General features: G+C 34.6%; 1 protein-coding gene across 2 annotated transcripts in view; it reads right to left on the reverse strand.

Moving 5' to 3' along the window:
• Positions 1–17,850: 17,850 nt before the first annotated feature.
• The window catches only part of LOC128234897 (kelch-like protein 18), a 38,455-nt gene continuing 33,535 nt past the window's right edge, over positions 17,851–22,770 (reverse strand). For both annotated transcript variants that reach the window (XM_052949506.1, XM_052949507.1), the window contains one exon: positions 17,851–22,477. In XM_052949506.1, coding sequence (XP_052805466.1) covers positions 22,088–22,477 — 390 coding nt within the window. In that variant the 3' untranslated portion in view covers positions 17,851–22,087. The remainder of the gene's footprint in view (positions 22,478–22,770) is intronic.

Consider the following 22,770-nt stretch of genomic DNA (forward strand, 5'->3'; position numbering starts at 1 on the left):
TTCTCGCGCTTTCTGCATCCCGCTGTTACGATTGGCTATTGATTATACGCTCTTGATTGGTTTAATGACCAGCAGCTAAATATTGGCTGAAACTTACGCATTTCTTGATAATTTAAACTAAATATTAAAATTGTTTTATTTACTACTATTATTATTATTATTATTATTATTATTATTATTATTATTATTATTATTATTGCAACTCCCTCATACCAATGGATGGGTCAGAGTCAACCGCTATCAATGAAAATCATGCAAACTTAAAATTAATAATTATTGTTCTTGATTTTAATAAGTATTCAGTCTAATTTCTTCAAAAACAGATGCCTCCTTTTTTATATATGACATCAGAGCGGATTTTATCAGCATTCAAGTCAGTTGTCACAATTGTTTAAATACAATAATTAGTGAGATAAGGAAGCTGGCTATTTATATATGTATTTATTTTTCATATGTATTTATTTTTCATTATTTCTATTTATATTTTATTCGGTTATTAAATTTCCCGAAGTCTGTCGAATTAATTAATAAGATTTAGAATTTGTGTGTTTTAGATGTATTTCGTATAGTTTTGTGACCCACTGGCCATGTGGTTTTTCAAAGCAAATGATCATGTCACTAATTGACATGACGCGGGCTGTCAGTCAAACTGACCGACCAAAACCCGACCGACCAATCAGCGTCCAAATAAGGCGTGGCTTATCAGTCGCCTTTTGCTATCCGCCATGACCTCCGACAATCTGCACTTCAGTAGTATAATACTTTTTTTCTAAATATTTATTACAAATGAGTTCTTTATGATTGAGAGAAAGATTAAACAAATAACGAGAGCCAAAAACACTGGCATTTAACACAATTACATTGTTTTTGACTTCCTCTCTGATTTCTTTTACCTACATAATAATAAATGAGTATTAAAACTGCACTCTCACAGATTGACCGTTTTGACTTCTTTTTTGTCTTGGAATGATCAAATTTTGCGTAATATTCTGGAATTCAATGATATAAGACTGCTGACAAATGATCAGATCACAATTGTTCATATTTAGGTTTGAAAATTGATGTTTTATGGCTAAAACCGTAACAATAATACTAACGTTTTAAAAAAAACTAAATATTTCGGCAGTTTTCAAAACAGTTGAGATCTGTTATACTGTGAGGTGTCTTATATGAATGAAATGAAGGCATTGATGCCAAATTCATCAGATGAGACCAAACTTAAAAAAAATGTTAAAATTGTCAATCTTTAAAGAGCATCTTTATTTCAACTCCCTCATACTCCCTCATATCAATGGGAGGATTAGGGTAAACTGCTTTTATTGAAAAGGAAGTTCATAATAGGAATTAAACTATGAAGAAAGTAAGCTAACAATAAGAGCCATTTTCAATAAAATTAAGATCAAAACAAAACTGGTTTCTTCAAAATTATAACTTAATGCAATTTTAATAAAATGCAATTAGAAAACTTGAAATTGATGAATATTTTTGTTGTGTTTAATAAGTAATCGTTCTCCTTTGACGCCTTATCTTAGATATGATCTTCTTTTATCAGCATTCATCAAAGCAGATGTCACAGATAATATAAAATCGTTTGAATACAATTTTAAGTGAGATAAACCTGCTGGATATTTATTAACTTATTTTATTCATTTATTTATTTACGATTATTCAATTCATGCATAATATGATAATGCGTTATGATAATGCGATATGCGTTAATTCTGGTATAAACATAGATGACGTTATATTAATTATGTGAATGTTTGCCGATGATATGGCCATTTTAGGAAAGACACCGGCTGAAACTCAACATCAATTGGATTTACTTAATACTTCTTGTAATACTTGGGGTCTTAGAGTAAATACAAATAAAACTAAAATTATGGTATTTCGTAAGCGCGGACGTTTATTACCGCATAAAAGCTGGACCTATGATGGCCAAAACATCGAAGTCGTTAGCGATTTTAACTACCTAGGAACTGTTTTTAACTATACTGGTAATTATGCATTAAACCAAGAATATTTAGCTGGAAAAGCTTTAAAGGCTTTAAATGTGTTACTGTATAAATGTAAAGAGTATGATCTAAAGCCTCATATATTTTGTCAGTTGTTTGACGCCTTTGTAGGGTCTATATTAAACTATTCATGTGAAATATGGGGTTATACTAAATCGAAAGAAATAGAACGTATTCATTTGAAGTTCTGTAAAAGATTATTACATGTTAAAATCAACACTTGTACTGCTAGTGTATACGGAGAATTAGGTAGATATCCTTTATATATTTCTAGATACATACGTATAATTAAGTACTGGTTGAAAATAGCTAACACTAATAATATATTGATAAGTGTTGTATAACTGCAAGCAGTAGATGATAGTAATAAAGGATATTCCAATTGGGTTACCAATGTTAAAAAACTTCTTAATGATTATGGTTTTACACATATATTTGATAATGTACAAAATGTAAACGTAAATACATTTGTTCACGAATTTAAATGTAGAGTTATAGATACATTTAAGCAGGAATGGCATGGTTCATTATTTAATAGCTCTGTTCTTGATATGTATAAGGTATTTAAAAATGCATTCCAGTATGAAGAATATCTGAATATACTACCAAGGAAATACCGACTTTATATTTGTAGATTACGATTATCTGTACATCCATTAAGGATACAAACTGGACGATATGCCAGAAATAATACACCGCGTAATGAACGCTACTGTATGTGTTGTAACCATCTTGATATTGAAGATGAATACCATTTTGTATGTATATGCCCATGTTATTTAGTTTTAAGACAGAAATTCATTAAACGTCATTATTATGTTCGCCCCTCCGTGTTTAAATATCACCAACTATTAAACTCTGTTAATAGATTTGAGCTTATTAAGCTCTGTAAATACGTTAAGGAATCACTATGTATCCGTAACTGTATTCTAAACAATGATACATAATTCTGTTCATCCTCTTTTATAGCCTGTTTATGAAGCTGTTACACTACTGCGTTTACATATTTATACCTTATAGTAGTTAATAATAATTGCATAACGCTCCTGTAACACAAATATTTGTTCAACTTTTAAACTTACCTTGTACAAACACATGACATATTTAAGTGAATTATTATATGTGATTGGACAATGTACGTTAGTATAAGTCTTAATAAAATGTCTGTTCTGTTCTGATAATAATATTTTCCGCAGCTTGTCGATGAAATTAATTAATAATTTTAATAATTCGTGTTTCGTAGATTTATGACCCACTGGCCATGTGGTTATGAAAACAAATGATCTCCGCGCGACATGCACTAATTGATAAGGCCATAAAAGTACCCGAGAAAAAGACAGTGATGACACTTCTTAATTATATTAGGTGCCACCTTTCAATATGAAAACAACGTATATTAGTTATGCACCCAATTTCTTCGGTCAACCATAAATTGAAACAGTCGTCTGTGGACTTATCTGAAAAATGTATTTGTTAATTCCTACGATTTACTAGAAGTGATATAGCCTTATGTGTTTATATATACGAGGGAACCGATGTTTCGAACGACCCGATTTTCAATTCTCCAGTCTGTTATGAAATATATTTCAGTGTATTTTAAGTTTGAAGTCCTCTGTTTACTAAGACACCGATTATGTGTTGCGTTGTGGAAATCGCTTATATGTTCAAAGGCCGTCGTATACTATATGAATACTAAATATAAATTTTAAAAGAAATATTAATAAATAGAAATTTTATTTTTACAAAATTGCCATATTGCAAAGCAAAGTGACAAGTAGGAATTATTTTCATAGACTCCGATGTTGGATCGACATGGTAGCGTTTATTCATAATCTTATTACTCATTTACATTTCTCACAATTAACTTCTCGTCATTAACTTCTCATAATTATCATCTCAAATGCCCATATCAACTAATATCGATCATGCGTTAACAGTAATAAACGGTTTTTCACACCTTATCAAATTGGGTTTCAACTGTCATTGCAATTTTTACAACTTGCGAAAATTTTAACACCTAGCAAATGTTTGTTTATTTTGGAACACGCGTTCGGGAAAAAGTGTGAAATTATGACCTCGAGGGAGCAATAATGTTATGTGCACGATTTGTATACTTGGGACCGAGGATATTGCTCGACTGCTCGACATAATTAGGTTTCGATGCAGCGTGGGTATATTCTATATGAAAATAAAGGAAAAAGTTCGGGACCAAGCTCCGACCTCGAGGGAACGTCGGTTCTCGAACGACCGCTTGTTCGAGGGAACGCAGTTTCACTGTAAGTCCTAACATTTATGAGTGAACCCTCCACTCATAACCTATATGCCCCATTGGTATATTCAGCATATACGGGGAAACTAAACACTAAGCATGTACGGGAAACACAACATGTCCGTGTATCCGTTTTGTACGGGTAATGTTACTTGTATATTTCCGAACATCCATAATATACGGGATTTGTACACGCCAGTATATTTATCATGTACGGGAAACTAAACAGTCCCGAGCCGTGAATTTATCCACCCAGCATTGTCGAATTCAATTATTTTGTATCATATAAGTCATTGTAATTTCTTCAACGGCTGTTAAACACATAAAAGCGTTAATATTTATACAAAACGCGACTCCTGTTCCTCTAAAACACGGAAAAACAAATAAGTCAATGGTATATGTAATGCATGTTGATCGTATCGTATAGCTGTCAAATGTAACACCACTCACAATGTCAAATCTTATTCTTCTGTATCATAAAGATATTCTTGTTTCTCAAAGTAACACGGAAAAATGTATACACGTCAATGGTATAAATGTTGTTCGTATAATATATGCTGTCAAATGATAACAAATTTCCAAACTTTTTTGCAACATGGGTGTACGGGAAAAAGTACATTTTCGTATATCAATAGTGTACGGGAATTGTTACTTTTCCGTACACTCATCGTGTACGGGAACTTGTATATTTCCGTACATCCATAATATACGGGAATTGTACACGCCCGTATATTCATCGTGTACGGGAATTGTTACTATCCCGTATACTCACCGTGTACGGGAACTTGTATATTTCCGTACATCCATAATTTACGGGAATTGTACACGCCCGTATATTCATCGTGTACGGGAATGGTATAATCCCGTATTTTCAAAGTGTACGGAGACTGTACATGCCCGTACACTCAAGGTAAACGGAGATGTACGGACTGTGCATCCATCAAAATAGTAAAAGTACCAGTCGTTAGTCAAATCACTCAGCATTGTCGTATTTAATTATTTTTTAGTATTCAGACCTCTTTCTAATTCCACAAAAAGCAGTCAACACCGATTAAAGCATTAAATTTTCTACAAATGTGATTTTTACTAACACCATCCAATTTTCCTAAATACAGTGATTTTTTTAAGTCAATGGTTTAAATGTTGTTCATATTATACATGTTGTCAAAGTAAACACGAAGAGACCTAATTTGATTACAGAATTCATGTTTTTATTATAACATTGATGTACGGGTTAGTACACGCCCGTACATCAAATCCCGTATACTCAAGATGTAGGAGTTTTGTGAATATACGGGTCCGAACACTCCCGTATATTCAACATCCCGTACACTTACTGTACACGATGGATATACGGGTTTCAGTACATTCCCGTATATTAATCCATTTTCCGCAGTGCTTTTTATCACGTTGTATACACACACACTGTTTACAATGCTTACAACTCTTTTAGTGTCTAATGGTGTTTTTCCAAGTTCTCCATAAGCAAAATTGTTCTGTGTATGGGTTCTTACACATAGAATCTCTTACAAAATTTAAAATGAACTCGTTCTTTCTTAACATTATCACTTAACCCCCAGATTTCACAGCCATAATTTAAGACTTGGTATATAAGTTTATCAAATAATGACAAATAGTGGTTTAATGATATACCAGGAAACTTAATAAGATCTGATTAAGCTTGTATACAACCTTCATAGCTTGTCCTGACAAGGTTTCAAAAGTTGTACTGAATGAACCACCAGGTGTAAATACAATGCCTAGATAAGTAAACTTTTTACAATCTCTAGTTCTTGTCCTTGGTACATAAATTTAATATTTCTTCTAACATTGCCGCCTTTTTTAATATCATCGGCTTTGTTTTATTTATATTAACACTAAGTTTCCACCTGTAACAATAACCTTCCAGCAGAACCAATCCATTGTGTAACTAAATTTCAGATTCTATCAAAATAACAATATCATCAGCATAAAACAACAGGGACATTTTTAACATATCTAAATCAACCCCTGTAAAACATTGAAACATGAAGTGTTCTTCTGTATCTGATACATACAAAATAAAAAGGTGATAATGATTCACACTGCCTAACACCTAGCACACAAGGCAAGTCATCACTTAATTAATTCTATATCTGACCCTTGATCAAACCTTTTCATACATTGAATTAGCTATGTCTAATATTTTTCCACTAACATCAAGCTTTATGTGTTTAAACCACATGTTATCCCTAACTATATAATCAAACGCCTTGGTAAAGTCAATACAGGCTGCAAATTCATTCTTATAGTTTAACAAATGCTCCATGATACCATGTAACACAAATATATTGTCTACAGTTCCCATCTGCTTTCTAAAGCCAGATAGTGCCTCTTTATATATACATCATATGTTTCAGCCCAAGAACTAAATCTATTGTAAAAAAAAATCCAATTGTACTTAACGTAAGTAATTCATCTAAAATTATTTACATTTTTCTACATTACCCTTTTCATGCAATGGAACTATAAATCCTTCAGACCACTTTTCTGGAAAGTATTTCATATCAAATAATTTATTAAAAAGGGTACTTAAACATGACAAAAAAAATGTTCCGACTCAATACCATATTTCAAAAATTCATTTAGTACTAAGTCCGGTCGAGCTGACTTACCACAATTCAGCTTCTTTCAAGCTTTAACAAGCTCGTCACATGAAAATGGTATATTTAGCTCATCAAACATTATCTGTATTTCACCATCTAAATACCTTTCATTAAACACTTCTTCATCAGGTTGAAAAAGCACAGAGTCTGGGTCATTTAAAGCTTGAAAATATGGCAAAACAATCATTGGCTGACAAGAGGACTGCTACTAACTTTTCTTTTTAACAATCACCAATAGGCCTTAGCATTTGACATCTTTGCACATTCTTACTTTTTTTCTGGTTACTATGATAGTGGGTCAGTCACATTGCATAAATACTACGAGATGCAACATTCACGTCCTCTTAACCGGATTTTATAAATCAAAGCACTGAGAGTGCTGAATGCGGCAATGCTTTGATTTTATGGATTGTTTTTTTACTAAAAGCGAAAATAATATTGACTTGAAACTTACAACTTGAGAATCTTTGGTTCAAGTAGCAACATCAGATGTTCAAATGTGCGATCAAATATGTTTTTTTTTGACTGAGTCGATATTCATTATTTATAAAGATCCAGTTGACCCAACAATTCAACATTGAAAATCATTGTTCAACGTTGAAATGTTGGTGAATAATGATTTGTCTCGAAAGTGTTGTAGACGCCTTCAACATTAAAACAACTGTCAAGTGTGTTATCAAAAGTTAATTTAAATTTTAGTCGTATGCTTACATTAAGTATGAATATTTGCAAATAAGACTTATAATCCCTCCTGAATGGAGGAAAGCTCAAGTGTATGAACATCTCATACTAAACCAATTTCCAATCTACAAGCCCTCATTATGTAGTGTTATGTTTATATTTATAAAAACTTCTTATAATAGAGTGTTAAAAGAAAAGCAAAATATATTACAAACTTAATTGGGAAATGAAAATGTCAAAAATTAAACATTCAGTCAAACCCCGTTGGCTCGAGCTCCCGGGGACTGGAGAGAGTACCTCGAGCATTGGGTAATTCGAGCCATGCAGGAATTCTTACATTCAGTATAAAGAAATCGGCCTTTTACATCCAGTTCGAGCCAATGAGGAAATCGAGCAAATGGGTTTCGACTGTATTTGTTCAGGAAATTTTGTCAACAATTGTTAAGGCATCTTTAAAAAAAGAACATAATACAAAATTTAGTTTTTTCAACATTGTTTAAGCAGTCGATGCCGCGACAAAGTTTGATACTTTTTGTGAATTGCTGTATGTCGCTTCAGCTCAAGTTTCATATAACAAAATTGGACACCCAGGGCAAGGCACGCTTTTACCACAGGAACATAATTTTAACTATTTTAGTTAACAGACACTTCATAATTGTACATTCAAAATATTAAAAGTTCTTACTAATTGAGTATAAAGGAAACCTAACCAGGAACCGCTCGGACAGGGCCTCTTTTGACCACAGGCCAATTTGTGTACGATCTTGGTGAAGGACCACTACATGAGGCTGCATTGGTTGGTGGTCACCGAGCCAAGTGTGTTTTCTACAGTTTTCTACAACTCAAAACAACACTCTCGCATTCGTGCATGCCAATGAGAGTGATTTAGTATATATTTTGCAACCATTTTACTCCGAAATTTACGGACCTACATGGAAATCGACAAACGCTTGTTTCCAAGAACATGGTCGTCTAGCCAATGGAATGCTGGTAAAAAACTAACGTCCAAAATAGACTTACAACTGTTAACATAGTTGTGTATAGGGGTTGACCAAGTGAACCAGGTCATTATTGCCTACAAATTACTTGGTTTGTAAAAATCAATTTCAATCAGATTAGAGTATAGACTTCCATGTAAAGATTACACCTTTGCAAAGAATGGTTGTTGCGGGCTTGACTGTTGTTAAAAACAGAGGTGCAAAATGTGATGTTGAAACAATGTCAAGGATGGCTCATTTCGTCAGCATATTTTGAGAGTAAATGGCCTTCACAGCTTATTCCAACACTTAATATTCCTGGTTTGTTTTTGCAATTATTCAAACTGGCAGCTACTAAATAAGTTTGATTTGTATGCGAAATTTGAGTTGGACGAATAATATTTGTAGTTCATCCCACCGCAATCACTCGGCACTGCGAGGCCACCTGGAAGGTTTAAACACGGCCCCGCTAACCACGGTATACCCCCGGACCTGAGGACGTGTTTACAATTGACTAGTGTATTGCAGCTACGCTGCAGCGGATACTGACGGCTTTTTCATGTTTATGTTGTAAGAATTGTTCTTCTAAATCATTTATATACATAGAAAAATAAATGGGGACAAACAGTCCCCCTGACGTGTCCCTATTGAGCACCCCTATTGAGCACTTAATGTCCCACTTAACTAATTTTGAATTTTTATGCTTGATTTAACCTTGCAATATAAAGACTCAGAGTATTAATCATGTTGCCATGTCTGTCGTAATATGTTAATTAACATTATCTATTTCAGTCGTGAACATTTCCATTTTTGCCAACAGGATCTAATCCCTCTCTGATTTCTCTCGCAAAGTTGCCGTGTTGGTGATATAATATAGCCTAAATAAATAGATTTGTTTTCAAAATCTGAGGTCTGGTTTTAACTAATAACCTGTTTTATTCAATTGATTGCAACATGGCCAGAAAATCCGCAGTTAAAAAGCGCCAAAATATCCCTTATTTGTTTTAGTTATCTGTACACAAATCACATGTTTTTTTGTTCAGATCGTCAAAGTAAAATGAGTTTTAAAAAAATGCATTAATTAAAAAACGGTTTCAAAAAATTGTTTATCTTTGCAAAAAATTCTAATATTCCAGAAACAAAGTGATTGATTTTGATAGCAAAACTTAGGCAAAAAGCAGCATATTCATTAATTCATAAACAAGTAAATATAATAGCATTTCATTATACAGAAGAACCGCGTTAGCTCGAGCTCACAGGGACCGGCAAAATTCGAGCCAAGCGGGAATTCTCCTATACAGTTGAAAGAAATTGTCTTTTACATCCTGTTATTGTAAACGAGGAAATCGAGCCAAGCGAGTTCGAGCAAATGGGGTTCGTGCATAATGTTGCAAGCACAGCTTCATGTAGGTTGTTCGGTGCGTCGCGTTGTTTCGAACCGCTTTATCCCTCTACTAGCCCCCCGCACCCCCACCCCGCCTACAACCCGCCCCAAAACAATATCCACAATATTCCAAACAGATTTATTTGTTATAAGGTCATGATTGTCCAACTTTTAGCAAAGTTATGGCGTTTAAAGCAGGTAGAGGTGTATTTTCAGCAGACTTTCATCTGAACCTTCTTAAAATAAACTTTGTCTCAGATGGGAAATTGTTAGAAATGGATATTATGTCATGTTTATGATGTTTAAACAATATATGGATATGTTTGAAAGATTTTGTATAAAAATGGTGGGTTGTAGGGGAAAGTAATCGAGTGGGTCGGGTCAAAGCAACGCACCATCAGCCTGTGGTTGCGAATACAATTTACAAATTTCAAAACACGAGAGAATATATCCTTGTTCTTAAAAATGTTTTGAATGACAATAAATATATTCACCCATCCCATAAAAGTAGGTCCAGATATTTGGCCATGCTGGAAATCTATTTCTCCCACCTCAGATAAGTACATCCAATAATTTAACCATGCTAAAAATTCTTATCTTGCCCACGGGCGAAGATAAAATTCCCGTATGGAACTCCTTTTTAATGGTCATCACATTGTAATTACCTCCTTTGTTAAAGACTGTCGTCTGTAGCATCATGGAAACTTTGTCTTGTGGCAATATTTAGAATGCTAATTAATTATTTCTCGCTTCAAATGTCACCATAAAACAGTTTTCACGCACCTTTCAAGAAATAATGCTTCACTCCCCTTAGAACTATTTAAAGACCGATTTGACTATTATCATCATCTGAATCACTGCACGCATATCCAAGACAACCACGAATTATCGCATATCCATACGCATTTATTTTCACTAAGCACAAAAGAGTTCCAGCAAAAAAATACATTTTTACTTAATTTTGTTTAACTGAGGTGGGAGAAAAAGTATCTACCATAGCCGCTCTTGTAAGATAGGTTCATCCCAATCCTCGCGTAGGGTGTTTTGCGGAAACTCGGTAAACCTCGTTTCCGCAAAACACCCTACGCTCGGGTCGGAATGAACCTATCTTACACTCTCGGCCATGGAAGATACGTATAATCTTACTCAAACAATAATTGAATAAAAAATACATATTTTCTATATTTTGTTTAACTGAGGTGGGAGAAAAAGCCATGGCCGCTCATGAAAGAAACCTCGTGTCCGCAAAACACCCTACGCTCGGGTTGGGATGAACCTATCTCTGCTACGGAAGATATATTACTTAGACGTCAAGAATAATCATTCTTTACACAAACCTGAGCGATACTATTTTAGAAATAGAGATATATAATGGAGTGGTTAGATAAAAGGGCCAAGTAGTATCGAAAACGTGTGGACATGTGGTAAGATAGTTTCACAAAAAAATATTAAAAGTTTGTGTACCATAAAAGAAGAAAAGTACAGTGACTCGGAAAAAGACGATGACGAAGTGGAGCTTGATAATATGACTAATATCGTATTTGAAGATGAATCCGATACAGACTAGAGCAGGATGTTGATATATTACGAGCATATCGGTGAACGTGACACTCTTATTCAAAATCAATACACACATGTATAACAAACCTAGATTTTGAGTGATAAACCTTTTACTACTTACTCAATAATGCATTTTGGGAAAATATTATTTACTGACAACACGATTGTAACAGTGTATTTAATATCTTAACACGCAGTTTTTTTTTAAGATTGGTGAGCACTAAAGATTTACTGTGATCTACTTTCGTTGCATAAGGTAGAAATGCCATATTATCTGCATCTTAATTTCAAATTTAACTCTGTATCTTTCATAAGAACAATTGTTTTGGACATGTATTCATCTTTTTTGGTTTATTAAAACATTAGTATTATTTATGGTAAATCTTATACACCAGTCAATTATAACCACGCCCCCCCCCCCCCAGGTCCGGGGGTATACCGGGGATAGCCGGGGAAATGGGTCGTGTTTTTACCTTTCAGGTGGTGCCGGGTGAATGCGGTGGTTTTGTCTTCGCTTTAAATATAGCGAGGAATGGGCCTTACCTAGGGTCCCTGGGTTGCGGGGGCATTTGGCGGGGATTTTACCATCTGTTCGTCCCCGCAGGGCGGGGATTTTAGCCGGGTTGGCTGGACCGAAAGTCAAAGTGGGGGGGGGGGCGTGGTTACAATTGACTGGTGCATTATATGGGGTTAAAAGTACATCTTTAAAAGTATTAAGAACATTAAATGAGGTTACTTGACTTCATTGATTGCAGAATGTTTGTCAACAAATAACTATGATGTATGGTTTTGAAAACGTGTAGACATCTTTTTCATGTAAATTATGCAAAATTGGTAAGATGTATGAGCATTACAATTCGTCACGTATATGGCACATAATGTTAACAAAATAATGTCAAATTGTTTTAATGTAATGTAAGAGAACTGCATGTAAAGGACGACATTCTTTTGAGGGTGAACATCAAATTTATAGACTGTGATTTTTTATCATATTGTGTACAATTACAATTATATAGTGCCGTTGCATGGTTAATGAAACACTGGCTACGTAAACTTCAATTGACAGATGCCGCAGTTCCGTTGAAGAATATAATGGTTATTTCTAGTCCATTAACATAAAAAATAGGAGTGTGGTGTTATGACTTATCGAGTGAAAATGTCAAGTCATATAATTGAAATTTGAAGTAAGGTATTTATATGCAGATTAGTATTTTTGTCTATATTTTGAAATTGAAGGTCGTTCATTTTGTTGTTGCAATTTAATCTTGCATAGCAGAGAAGAGTTGTGATGTGAAAAGAGTGACGTTAATAAATATAGTCCTCTTTACTTTAGAAATTGTTTGTAACGTGTTTTTTTTATTTTACAAAGTAACGTATTATACATGAGCATTCATCAGAACTGAATATGTGATTGTTTTTCTGAATAATATTTGAAATTTGCTTTTGTGCCATGAACAAGGATCACTAAATAGATAGAATTGCAAATTGACGATAAATGCTCATTGTAGGCATTATTTATTTTACATGTATAAACAGGCAACTCACTTTTTTGATGATGTAACATAATATAAATGTGAAGCTTAAATTGGCATTATGTCTTTTTCATCAGTACTGTCTGAAGTTAAATGTCTAATTAAAGATTTCTCATCAAATCGATGCAGATTATTTTGATGTTTTTCGTCATAAAATATTGCAAGTTTTGCAGTAACGTAAATTACATTATAGTGAGCAATATAACATCTTTTTTTTTAGCTGAAAAACTATTGGTGTGTTTAATAACGTCATATATTAGTGAATAAAAACAGTTTTCTACATTTTTTTTCAATAAAACGGTAGTATTTTACAAGTGAAAGCTGTGTTTGAAAGTTTAAAATTATTTGGACGGCGAACTTTAAAATGCTGTAGTTTCCAAACGCCCCAACGGCCAAGGCGTAAACATGTCTTAAAATGTTTGCAATACTTTCATAAATATATGGTCTAAAAACAATAACCATGGGGTGGGGGTGGGGGGGGTGTGTACATTCTTCTATAGATACATGTAGCTTATAAAAGGAAAAGGGATACGTAACGGTCGGATAAAAAATATGGTCGGTCGGAAAACAAAAAACAAACCATATGCTTTGCAACGCATAATTTCAACGGTTACGACAATAAATGGTTTGAAACAAAAATATATATCCAACTTGAATAAAATCATCACCAACACTTCTATTTTCAAAAGTTGTCAGCCAGTTTTGTTTTATATTATTTTTCCTGTCATCTCTCCATAGTGTTTCAAAATTCCTGGCCTACCGTTGGCGGTAAGCATGTGAGGATCTTCCTCACCCGGCCGCGGAAGGTGGAACTTAGCCAGATGTAGATGAGCGGATTAGCGGCACAGTTCACGATATACGTCTTCAGAAGCGTGTGTTGCAGGACCAATCTGTACTCTGACCAGAATTGGGCGTACATCAATCCCATGGCCACCACCGTTATCATCCACGATGTTATATACACCACCGTTATTAGAAACATTGCGAAAGTGATTCGTGTTAGACGTCGATCTGATCTTGGCGGAATTTGTTTTGTCAACGGTGGTTGCCTGTTATCTGTAACAGCATTGCTACCTTGGCTACATGTGCTAGAGTCGTTCGTTGACGTTTTATGGATTAGTTTTGGATCAATGATACCAGATTCCTGGTTGGTTTTCAAATTGGGTTTATTTTGTATGTTGCTTTGGATTGTTTTTGTTCTACTTTGACTAATGGTCACGATACTGTGTCTGGTTCGAGTAACGTCAGGCTGGTCACGAGTAGCGACATTCTGGTCTCGAACATCGACAGCCTGTTCAGTTGAGATGGGTTTAGAATTCTTGTAAGAAACTGAGATTTCAGTACGTATCCGCCGTCTGTTTCGTAATTGTTTTGCTACAAGGAAATAGGAAACTGACGTAATTCCAAACAGTCCAACGAATGTCAAGAACAGTATGGCGTCAAAGACCAACCCTTACGCACTGATTCGTTCACACAGCATAGTGTCCATGTTCAGTTTTTGGTTGAAAGCGGTTGGTGCACAACCGATGAAGATGCCGGCGGATAAAACAATGCATGTTCGGCGCGCTTTGGTCGGGGTAATCACGTTTGAATGCGGCCTGCATACCTTAAAGTAGCGGTCCAGTGCGATTGTGGCCAGTAAGACAGTGCTGGTGATGTTGAACACGTTCCTGGAGTATTGATACATTCTACACATGGCGTCACTTGCGACCATCAGCCATAAACGGGAGTGCAGGGAAAAAACCATCACTGGGATGAGCGTCAGTCCAGTAAAGAAGTCAAAACCTGCCATGGTTAACACAAAATAGTCCGTGCTTGAACGGCGCACTTGGCGCAACTGGACGGCGCCCACGAGAGAGTTACCGGAAATACACAGAAGGAACACGAGCGTCATGATAACCGTGGTTGCCGTGGAGACCCAGACTGGGATGGCTGTTTCTGCTGAAACTTCTGGTTGCAACTGTTCATGCGTTGAATTGTCCGGCATGGTTTCTGCTTATGAATAATATTTTTAACAATGTAAATTGAAGATGACAGTTAAAACTGCACACAGATGGATTGTAAACTACACTTTAACAACAAAAGAATGTTGTGGTTTTTTTTTCAAATTATAACTTCTAAAATATTTACAATTAGTTTTTATATCTAAAATCTTTTTTAAATTCAAATGCGTCTTTCATTCCATAGCATCAAGCATGCTCTCATTATTCGCATGTCCATGTGATTCCTCAGGTCTGCTTGCATTACCATTATTCCTTTAAATATAATTGCGTAGTATAATTAAAGATGATTGGTATTATTCACTGGACTTTGATTCATGTTCGACTGTTAGAAGCGGAATCGATATGAGAGCCGACAGTATGGTATAAAGTCTCAAAAAAGTACTTTGTTGTGAAATAACCCTGCAAGGCGTAATTAGCGGCTGACTGATATTCCTGTGATTTTTTTGAAGCTTGGTGTGACAGAATCGGAATAGGGTGCTAAGAGAGCTGTGAAGAGCAAGAACATTACTAATTGGACAGACAATGTTAGAAATGTGTAGTAGTTTTGTTACAAACTGCAAAAATAGCAAGTTTGTATGTGTATATAATCATTTTTCTAAGATTATTTCATCTTGACGCCCGACGAAAAAGTGGCGACAACCTGTCATGGACGTGCATGCGAAAAACCTTCAAGTTGAATAATAAAGGGCTATAATTTGCATGTTTGCAACCAGGAGGAATACGTTGAACAGTAAATGCCAATAATGCAAATACAGTTTTGTCACTTGATTTATTAAGTATGTTGGATGGTTAGAAACACTTTTCTTAAGTTTAAATGTAGAACATGAAGTATTTGTTGAGATATATGTGCTTACATGCAACATCTTAAACAATGGGACGCTTGGACGAGTAGGATAGCTCTCTCTGTTCTTCGTTTAGTCGAGCAAAAATTTACAGCAAAATACAATTAACTGTTACATAATGGGTCTAGAAATACTAGATTTTGTTTGTGATATTTCTCTTTGTGATTATTTTTATCTCAACCAAACTTACCAAAAACAAGAGGCACGAGAGGGCCTATGCTCTACTGGCATGGCTGTTGAGGTCATTTTCAATCCAGAGCATGTACGTATGAGTAATAGTCAACAAATATTTAGTTCTCAGTTTTCACTTCGGTTAGCTGAAAACACGGCACGTTCAACATCTGAGGACAGAAAGTGTTGTAAGCAGATTAGTTGCATGAAGTATTTTAATATGTGCAAAGTAAAGGTAACATCTGAGGGTAAAAATATTTGCTTTCAAAACTGTACTCATGGTACTCATGGTCAAAATGTCTGTAGCTTTAAAAATAAAAAAGTTGGTCAAAAGGTCAAAGTCAAGGACATCCGAGGACAACATTGATGCAAAACTGTATACATGGTCAAAATTTCATTCCTGTAGCTTTAAACATTAAAAAGTAAGTCAAATGGGGTGGGGCCAGCTTTTGCCCAACGGGCATAATTTCAAATGTTTTGCTAGACGGTCATCATATGATGCTCCACAACAAATATCAAAGGTATGGGCCTTGTGGTTTGAAACGAGAAGATTTAGAAAATATTTCTTAAATAAGTCCCTATGAAACTTGTGACCCCTGGGGCAGTGCCAGTTTTGACCCAAGGGGCATAATTTGAACAACCATGGTAATGGACCACTAAATTTAGCCTTGTTCAAAATAGCAAGGATCTGCATAGCTGTTTCAGACAAAAAGGTTTTTTAACATTTCCCAATTTAAGCATACCAAACCTGTTAACCCGGGGCGTGGCCAGTAATGACCCCGGGGCATAATTTGAACAAACATTCACAAGCAAGTGTGACTTTACATGTAAACTTGGCTAATGTAACCTTGGCTAAAAACAGACTTAGCTAAAATAGCATTTTTTCTACTTTCAAGGCCCATAATCTAGACTGGTTTTCGAAAGGAACCGAGCTTTAATGGATATCTAGATACTGTGCAAGTTTCAAAACTGAAGACTGTATCGTGTTCACAAGCAATTGTTTACATACGCACGGCCGGACGGCCGGACGCACGAACGCACATGATACGTACACATTACCATCGCCAAAGCTCTTCTGGCCTTTAGCCCAGCTCGCCAGCTTGTATTGTGTACTGTGGACCTGTTACGATTTAGCAGGCCATGTCAGGAACAATCATTCGGTATATAATATACTAGTATACAGGCAAGAAAACATAAAAAAATAGTTTGCTTCTGTCCCCTGTGTACTGTATAGATACTCTGTAAATTAGTATTTCTCCAACAAACCTGGCCAAATCTTATCCGTGGACTACTAGGTCCTTCAAAGGGTTGCAGAATACTTTATTGTATAGGACGTTATACCGGTGTGGAAGGTGAAATCACCGGTTGGTTTATATTCGACAATATTTGGTTCTCAGTGTAATATTAAGGTCTTTTTGCTGCAAACGATCATTTTTTCATACGCAGTATTTCGATGAAATAAAGATGATTATATATCATTTAATTAAAGTGACACTAGTATTTAAAATCAATACATACACATGCAAAACAGACACAAATTTTGAGTGATAACCCTTTGATTATTAAAAACTAAATAATGCATTTATCGAAAAATTTAACTACTGATAATAAGATTGTAACCGTGTATTAAATAACTGAACACGCACATATATTTAATGACTGGTGAGTCCTAAAATATTTACAGTGATAAACTATCGTCTCATACGGTGTTTTCTGCACCTTTATTTCAATTAAACACAGGAGCCGTCATAAGAACCATTGTTTTCGATATTTATTCATCCTTTCCGGTAAATTGAAACAGTTGTATTACTTCAGAACGTTCGTAATACCACACATACACAGCCTACTGACAAATGTACTTAATCTACTGGTTCAACTCTGTGATAAAACATTGTGTTCTCTACACATACAACCAATGAGAGATCAGTAGAACTTTAAAATGAGCAGTATTTTTTTCTCAAAACAATAACATGTACATTGTGCGGTGTATATGAATTGTACCAGTAATAGTCGACATTTTTGGCATTTGCAGAGTTTATTGAAGAATAAAACAAGTATTCACATTTAAAATACCACAAAATGGTCAAGAAAGAATAAACATTAAAACATAAATGTCAAGATACAATCTCACAAATGACATAAGATTTCAAAACATTTTGGTCAACAAAATGCAACGAACACTTGTGTATTGAAAACAAATATAACAAAACAGAGACAGTGGCAAATATTGGACACAATAAGTTAAAGGCCTAGTTTAATCCTTCTTTAAGTGACCCCCCCCCCCCCAACCTATGTGTATTTATCTTCATCTAATTGTCTTATCAGATCTCTGATCTGAATATCCTGCTGTGCAGTTTTGGAGGTTTTATACTTGAATGGACCCTAAATGGCCCTGAGCCAATAAACAAATAAACAGGAAATTGGCCCCACTGTGACATCAGTGCAATTAGCAGGCGATGCACAGCAGGGGATTGTCATGCCAAACATTCCTTAAACTATAGCCTTTGGCGCATACTACTCATACAACCAACATTATTTGTGAAATCAACTATTTCACATATTTGAACAGATTCACCATTTTGCATATCATGTGAGTCAGAGTAATATTCCACATTGAAATAATAAAAAATAAATGGAAAAAAAGGAAATAAACAAACTGATTTTCTTGTGTAAAATACAACAATCTGTTTAAACTTCATAAAACTAAGTAATAGGCTTTCCTTGAAATGTTCATTGTGAACAAAGTGGGGATCTTGAGAGAGTTCTGAGTGTTATTCAAGGTTCAAGTGCTTCAATGACAATGCTGCTGCTGACACCTGGACTTTGACAATATATAAATAATTTTCTGAATAACAAACAAGCTTTACTTCCAAGTCATGTTAACAAGTGAGTTGGCTTATTTAAATTAAGCCTGTTATGCATGCTCAAGAAATTTGAGCCTGTGTCAAAGTCAAAATAACTTGTGTCAATTGTTCAAGCCAAAGTAATCACCACTTTAATATCGCTGAAACTGAACAGTTAACATGTTTCGTTAACATCTGCATTAATACTGCACATACAACATTGCTCTACCTGACTAGACATACACGCAACATTACAAAAAAAATTATTTCAAAGAGTAATGCTGTTTTCATTCCAATTAATTTAACAGAAATATTATATTTCATTTCTTCCTTGCACAAGATATGAAATACTAAACAAATATAAAGACTGTTCACAATAAAAACCATGACACTTCTTCAATTATGAAATCAAACATGTATGATGGTACATAAAAAAAGGGTTTAAAGAGATTCACAATCCTGGTGACAGAATATAAATGAACCATGACAAGCAGAAATAGGCCATATAGTAAATATGACAGGGGCACAATGTAATATAAAGTATATTTTTTTAATTTTGATGCATTGTTTAACTCACTTGACTTAAATGATCAAGACAAAACAAAAATAATTTATGTACAGATAAAAAAAATATAAGTCTATATATTTTATTTTTTTTAATTTATAGCTAAGTGGCCACCAGTTCCCCAGTTAAAAAAGCACCAAATTATCACTAGTACTTTTAAATTTGATAGACCCTGAACATACATGTATATCAATATACATGTACACATATTTCGGATAATTTACTATTTTCCTATGCCCAAATTGTATACAAGTAGTTGCACAAAATCTATAAATAAATTAAGCAACAACCATCACTATTGTTATGCATGCATGTCACAACAAGAAATCTATATCACAAAGTTCATATCACGTAATTGATGTTCTTACAAGTAGTTTAACTCTAAAGCCTACCTTCAGTACTGAGATTCAAGATATTTTTGAAACCCAGGGTAGGAACATGTTATGGTATGCATTTATCAATATGCAAAACACATGCATTATCCTATATGAATGTTCGGTGCTTCAACAATTCAGCAGTATTAATCCTGTATTGATGAATAAATTTACTGTTGAACTAACATGAACTTCAGAAAACAGAAACACATCATTAAAGATGCAGTAAATAATTATTTAACAATACAAACATACAGTTTGGGTACAGAGGCTCTATTTCACAGTAAATGCATGATTTTTCAGAGGCGAAATTGCCCCTTCTTATCGGGCTTCTATATACAATGAACTTAAATTCTGCAAATCAGATGTGTCACATGTCCAAAGCGTCCATTATTTTTTTTATTTTAGGACACTATGACTTTGAACTAATTAAAAAACACATCAACAGGGGTTATCTTCTGACTATGACAATATCACAAATCATACACAATTTCACAACAAAGCACCGGTGATAATGTTGGAAACATTACAAATAGTCTGTTCCATACTGTTTAACAATCAACTTATTAGGTCTAAAAAATATTTTCAAGAATTTTAAGATTCTGTTTAAAGATGATGCCGTATTTATTCCTATTTGATTCCAAACACAATTCAATAAACAAGAGTATAAATTTCTCTCATAATAACTTTTAATTATTTAAACTAGAATTCCACAGAATTGGCCCTTGTTCAGAGGGCCTTTCGTAGTGAAACCAATTAAAATATTAATTTTTATGTAAATGGAGCAAAACTTGGTAGGAATTGAAAACTTTGCCTGATTATTTTAGCAAATCAAAAACTATGCTAATTGAATTTTAATTTAGAAGGGGCATATCTGTGGTGTACTTGATTTATTGAACTTGGTCAAGACTTGGTCAAGACATTATTTTTACAAACAATGTTATAAAGTTTAATCCTTATTGGACAATACTAAAGTAAGTAATTGTCTGCACCAGTAATAAAGCAACTCTATTTTTCAATAAAAGGAGAATAACTCCTGAGCTACTAAGACAAGTTATCCCGTGTTCAAAATTGACCCAGATATTATGCCAACAAAAACTGTCACTAACTTTTATCATGATTGGACTATAAATACTGATGTTATTGTCGGCCCAAGGTTTTGCCAACAACCCTGAAGCCACACTTGACTTCAAAAGTTATCGTTATACATCGCCTGTTCAAGCATAAATATTTACACCTCAGCTTCCATTCCTTAAATAAATAAACTGCCTTCGGACTCCATGAGGCAAAGAACATAAGGATTATGTGAACAGTTGATTATCTTGTCAGATATGGACTCATTTATGTATATGGACTTTTCATTAAGTAAACATGTTAAAATCTGCTTAATGCATGTTGTCTAAGAAACAAAAGTAGTATGGGTTTTTTCAGGGCATTTTTTCTTGCCAGACAGGGAGGCTTTAAAATTGGAAACTGACTGTAAACATACAAGGCCGGATGTTGAAAATGCAACTGTATCTTGCCTTTTAATGACATTTTTTGTCATACTAATACTGGTTGAAGGCTGGTAAAGTGTATAATGACTAGTTAATATTTTCCTAATGCTGGTCATGTTTGCCCTATACTTTTTCAATATAATGATACACAAATTGACTGTTACCAGTAAATAAAAACAAAACTGGTCACCATACATGCTCTTAAGTCATTTTCTATCATAAGTCTGACATTAAGTTTTTTAAAAAAACATTGTCAATTTAACAAAAGTTTATTTAGTGTTATAAACATAGCCATAGAGGTAAGTATTTTAAAAAGAGTAAATGAAAATAGTCTTCCAGAATTTTTATGAAACTATATCACATGAGAGAGAGAGATTTAAATAAGGAAAATGGTAAGTTAGGAAATGACTTAAGATGTTGTTTAACTACTGGCCCTGGATAAAACATGTATGATATAAGCCGGAGTGTACTGTACACTACCAAGAGTTTGTTAAGGCATGTCTATTGATCCACACATAAGGAAACATCCTCACTCAGCACCACTTTTGAAATGTAGCTTTTGTAAAGTTCTGTTAGATGGGGAAATGAAATCTCAGATCTAACTGGTTAAAATGTGATATTCTGCGTACTTATTTCCCATGGGGAATGTCTAGGAATACCTGATGAATGGGTTGCCTAGAAAACCCCTGAAATACCAATCCCTTTTATTCCCTTTAGCTCAAAGCTACTCTCACACCTCCGGCTCTACCGGCACAACCCCCACCCCAACTCCTCCCTCGTGTGCTGTCATTGGTGACACAAACTCCCACGTATCTTTCTCTGGATCGTACATTTCCACAGAACTCAGGTTAGTAGAACCATCGTAACCACCTATAGCGTATATTTTTCCATATGTTGAAACCAGCGCCACTCTGCTTCGTTTTACTTTCATGGCTTTCACAGGTCTCCATTCATTTTTTTCTGGATTGTAGCACTCAACAGTTTTGAGAAACACAGATCCATCATAACCCCCGGCTGCGTACAGTTTGCCGTTCAATGCTGCTATTCCAAGTCTGCAGCGTTTAGACATCATAGGGGCCAGATATCGCCATGTGTTCGTAGATGTGTTGTAACACTCCACCTAAAGAAAATGTTACACTTTAAAACTGCTGAAGCACTGGATTTGCAAAGATACATGCAATAAGAATGCAATATCGTTAAACATTTTTTATTTATTGTTTTATAAAGTCATTTCCTACTAAAACAAAACACTTTCAATGTCACAATACTGTTATTCATGTAATAAATCAAGGAATATATGAGCTCACATCTTGCATATCCTCATTTACATTAGGAATAATGAACAATAGTTAAGAACAAGGGCATAACATATATATCACAATTTGAGCTAATACTGATTTTTTAGCTCAGACA

The sequence above is a fragment of the Mya arenaria genome, chromosome 5, assembly GCF_026914265.1.
Source record: "Mya arenaria isolate MELC-2E11 chromosome 5, ASM2691426v1".
Taxonomy (NCBI): Eukaryota; Metazoa; Mollusca; class Bivalvia; order Myida; family Myidae; genus Mya; species Mya arenaria.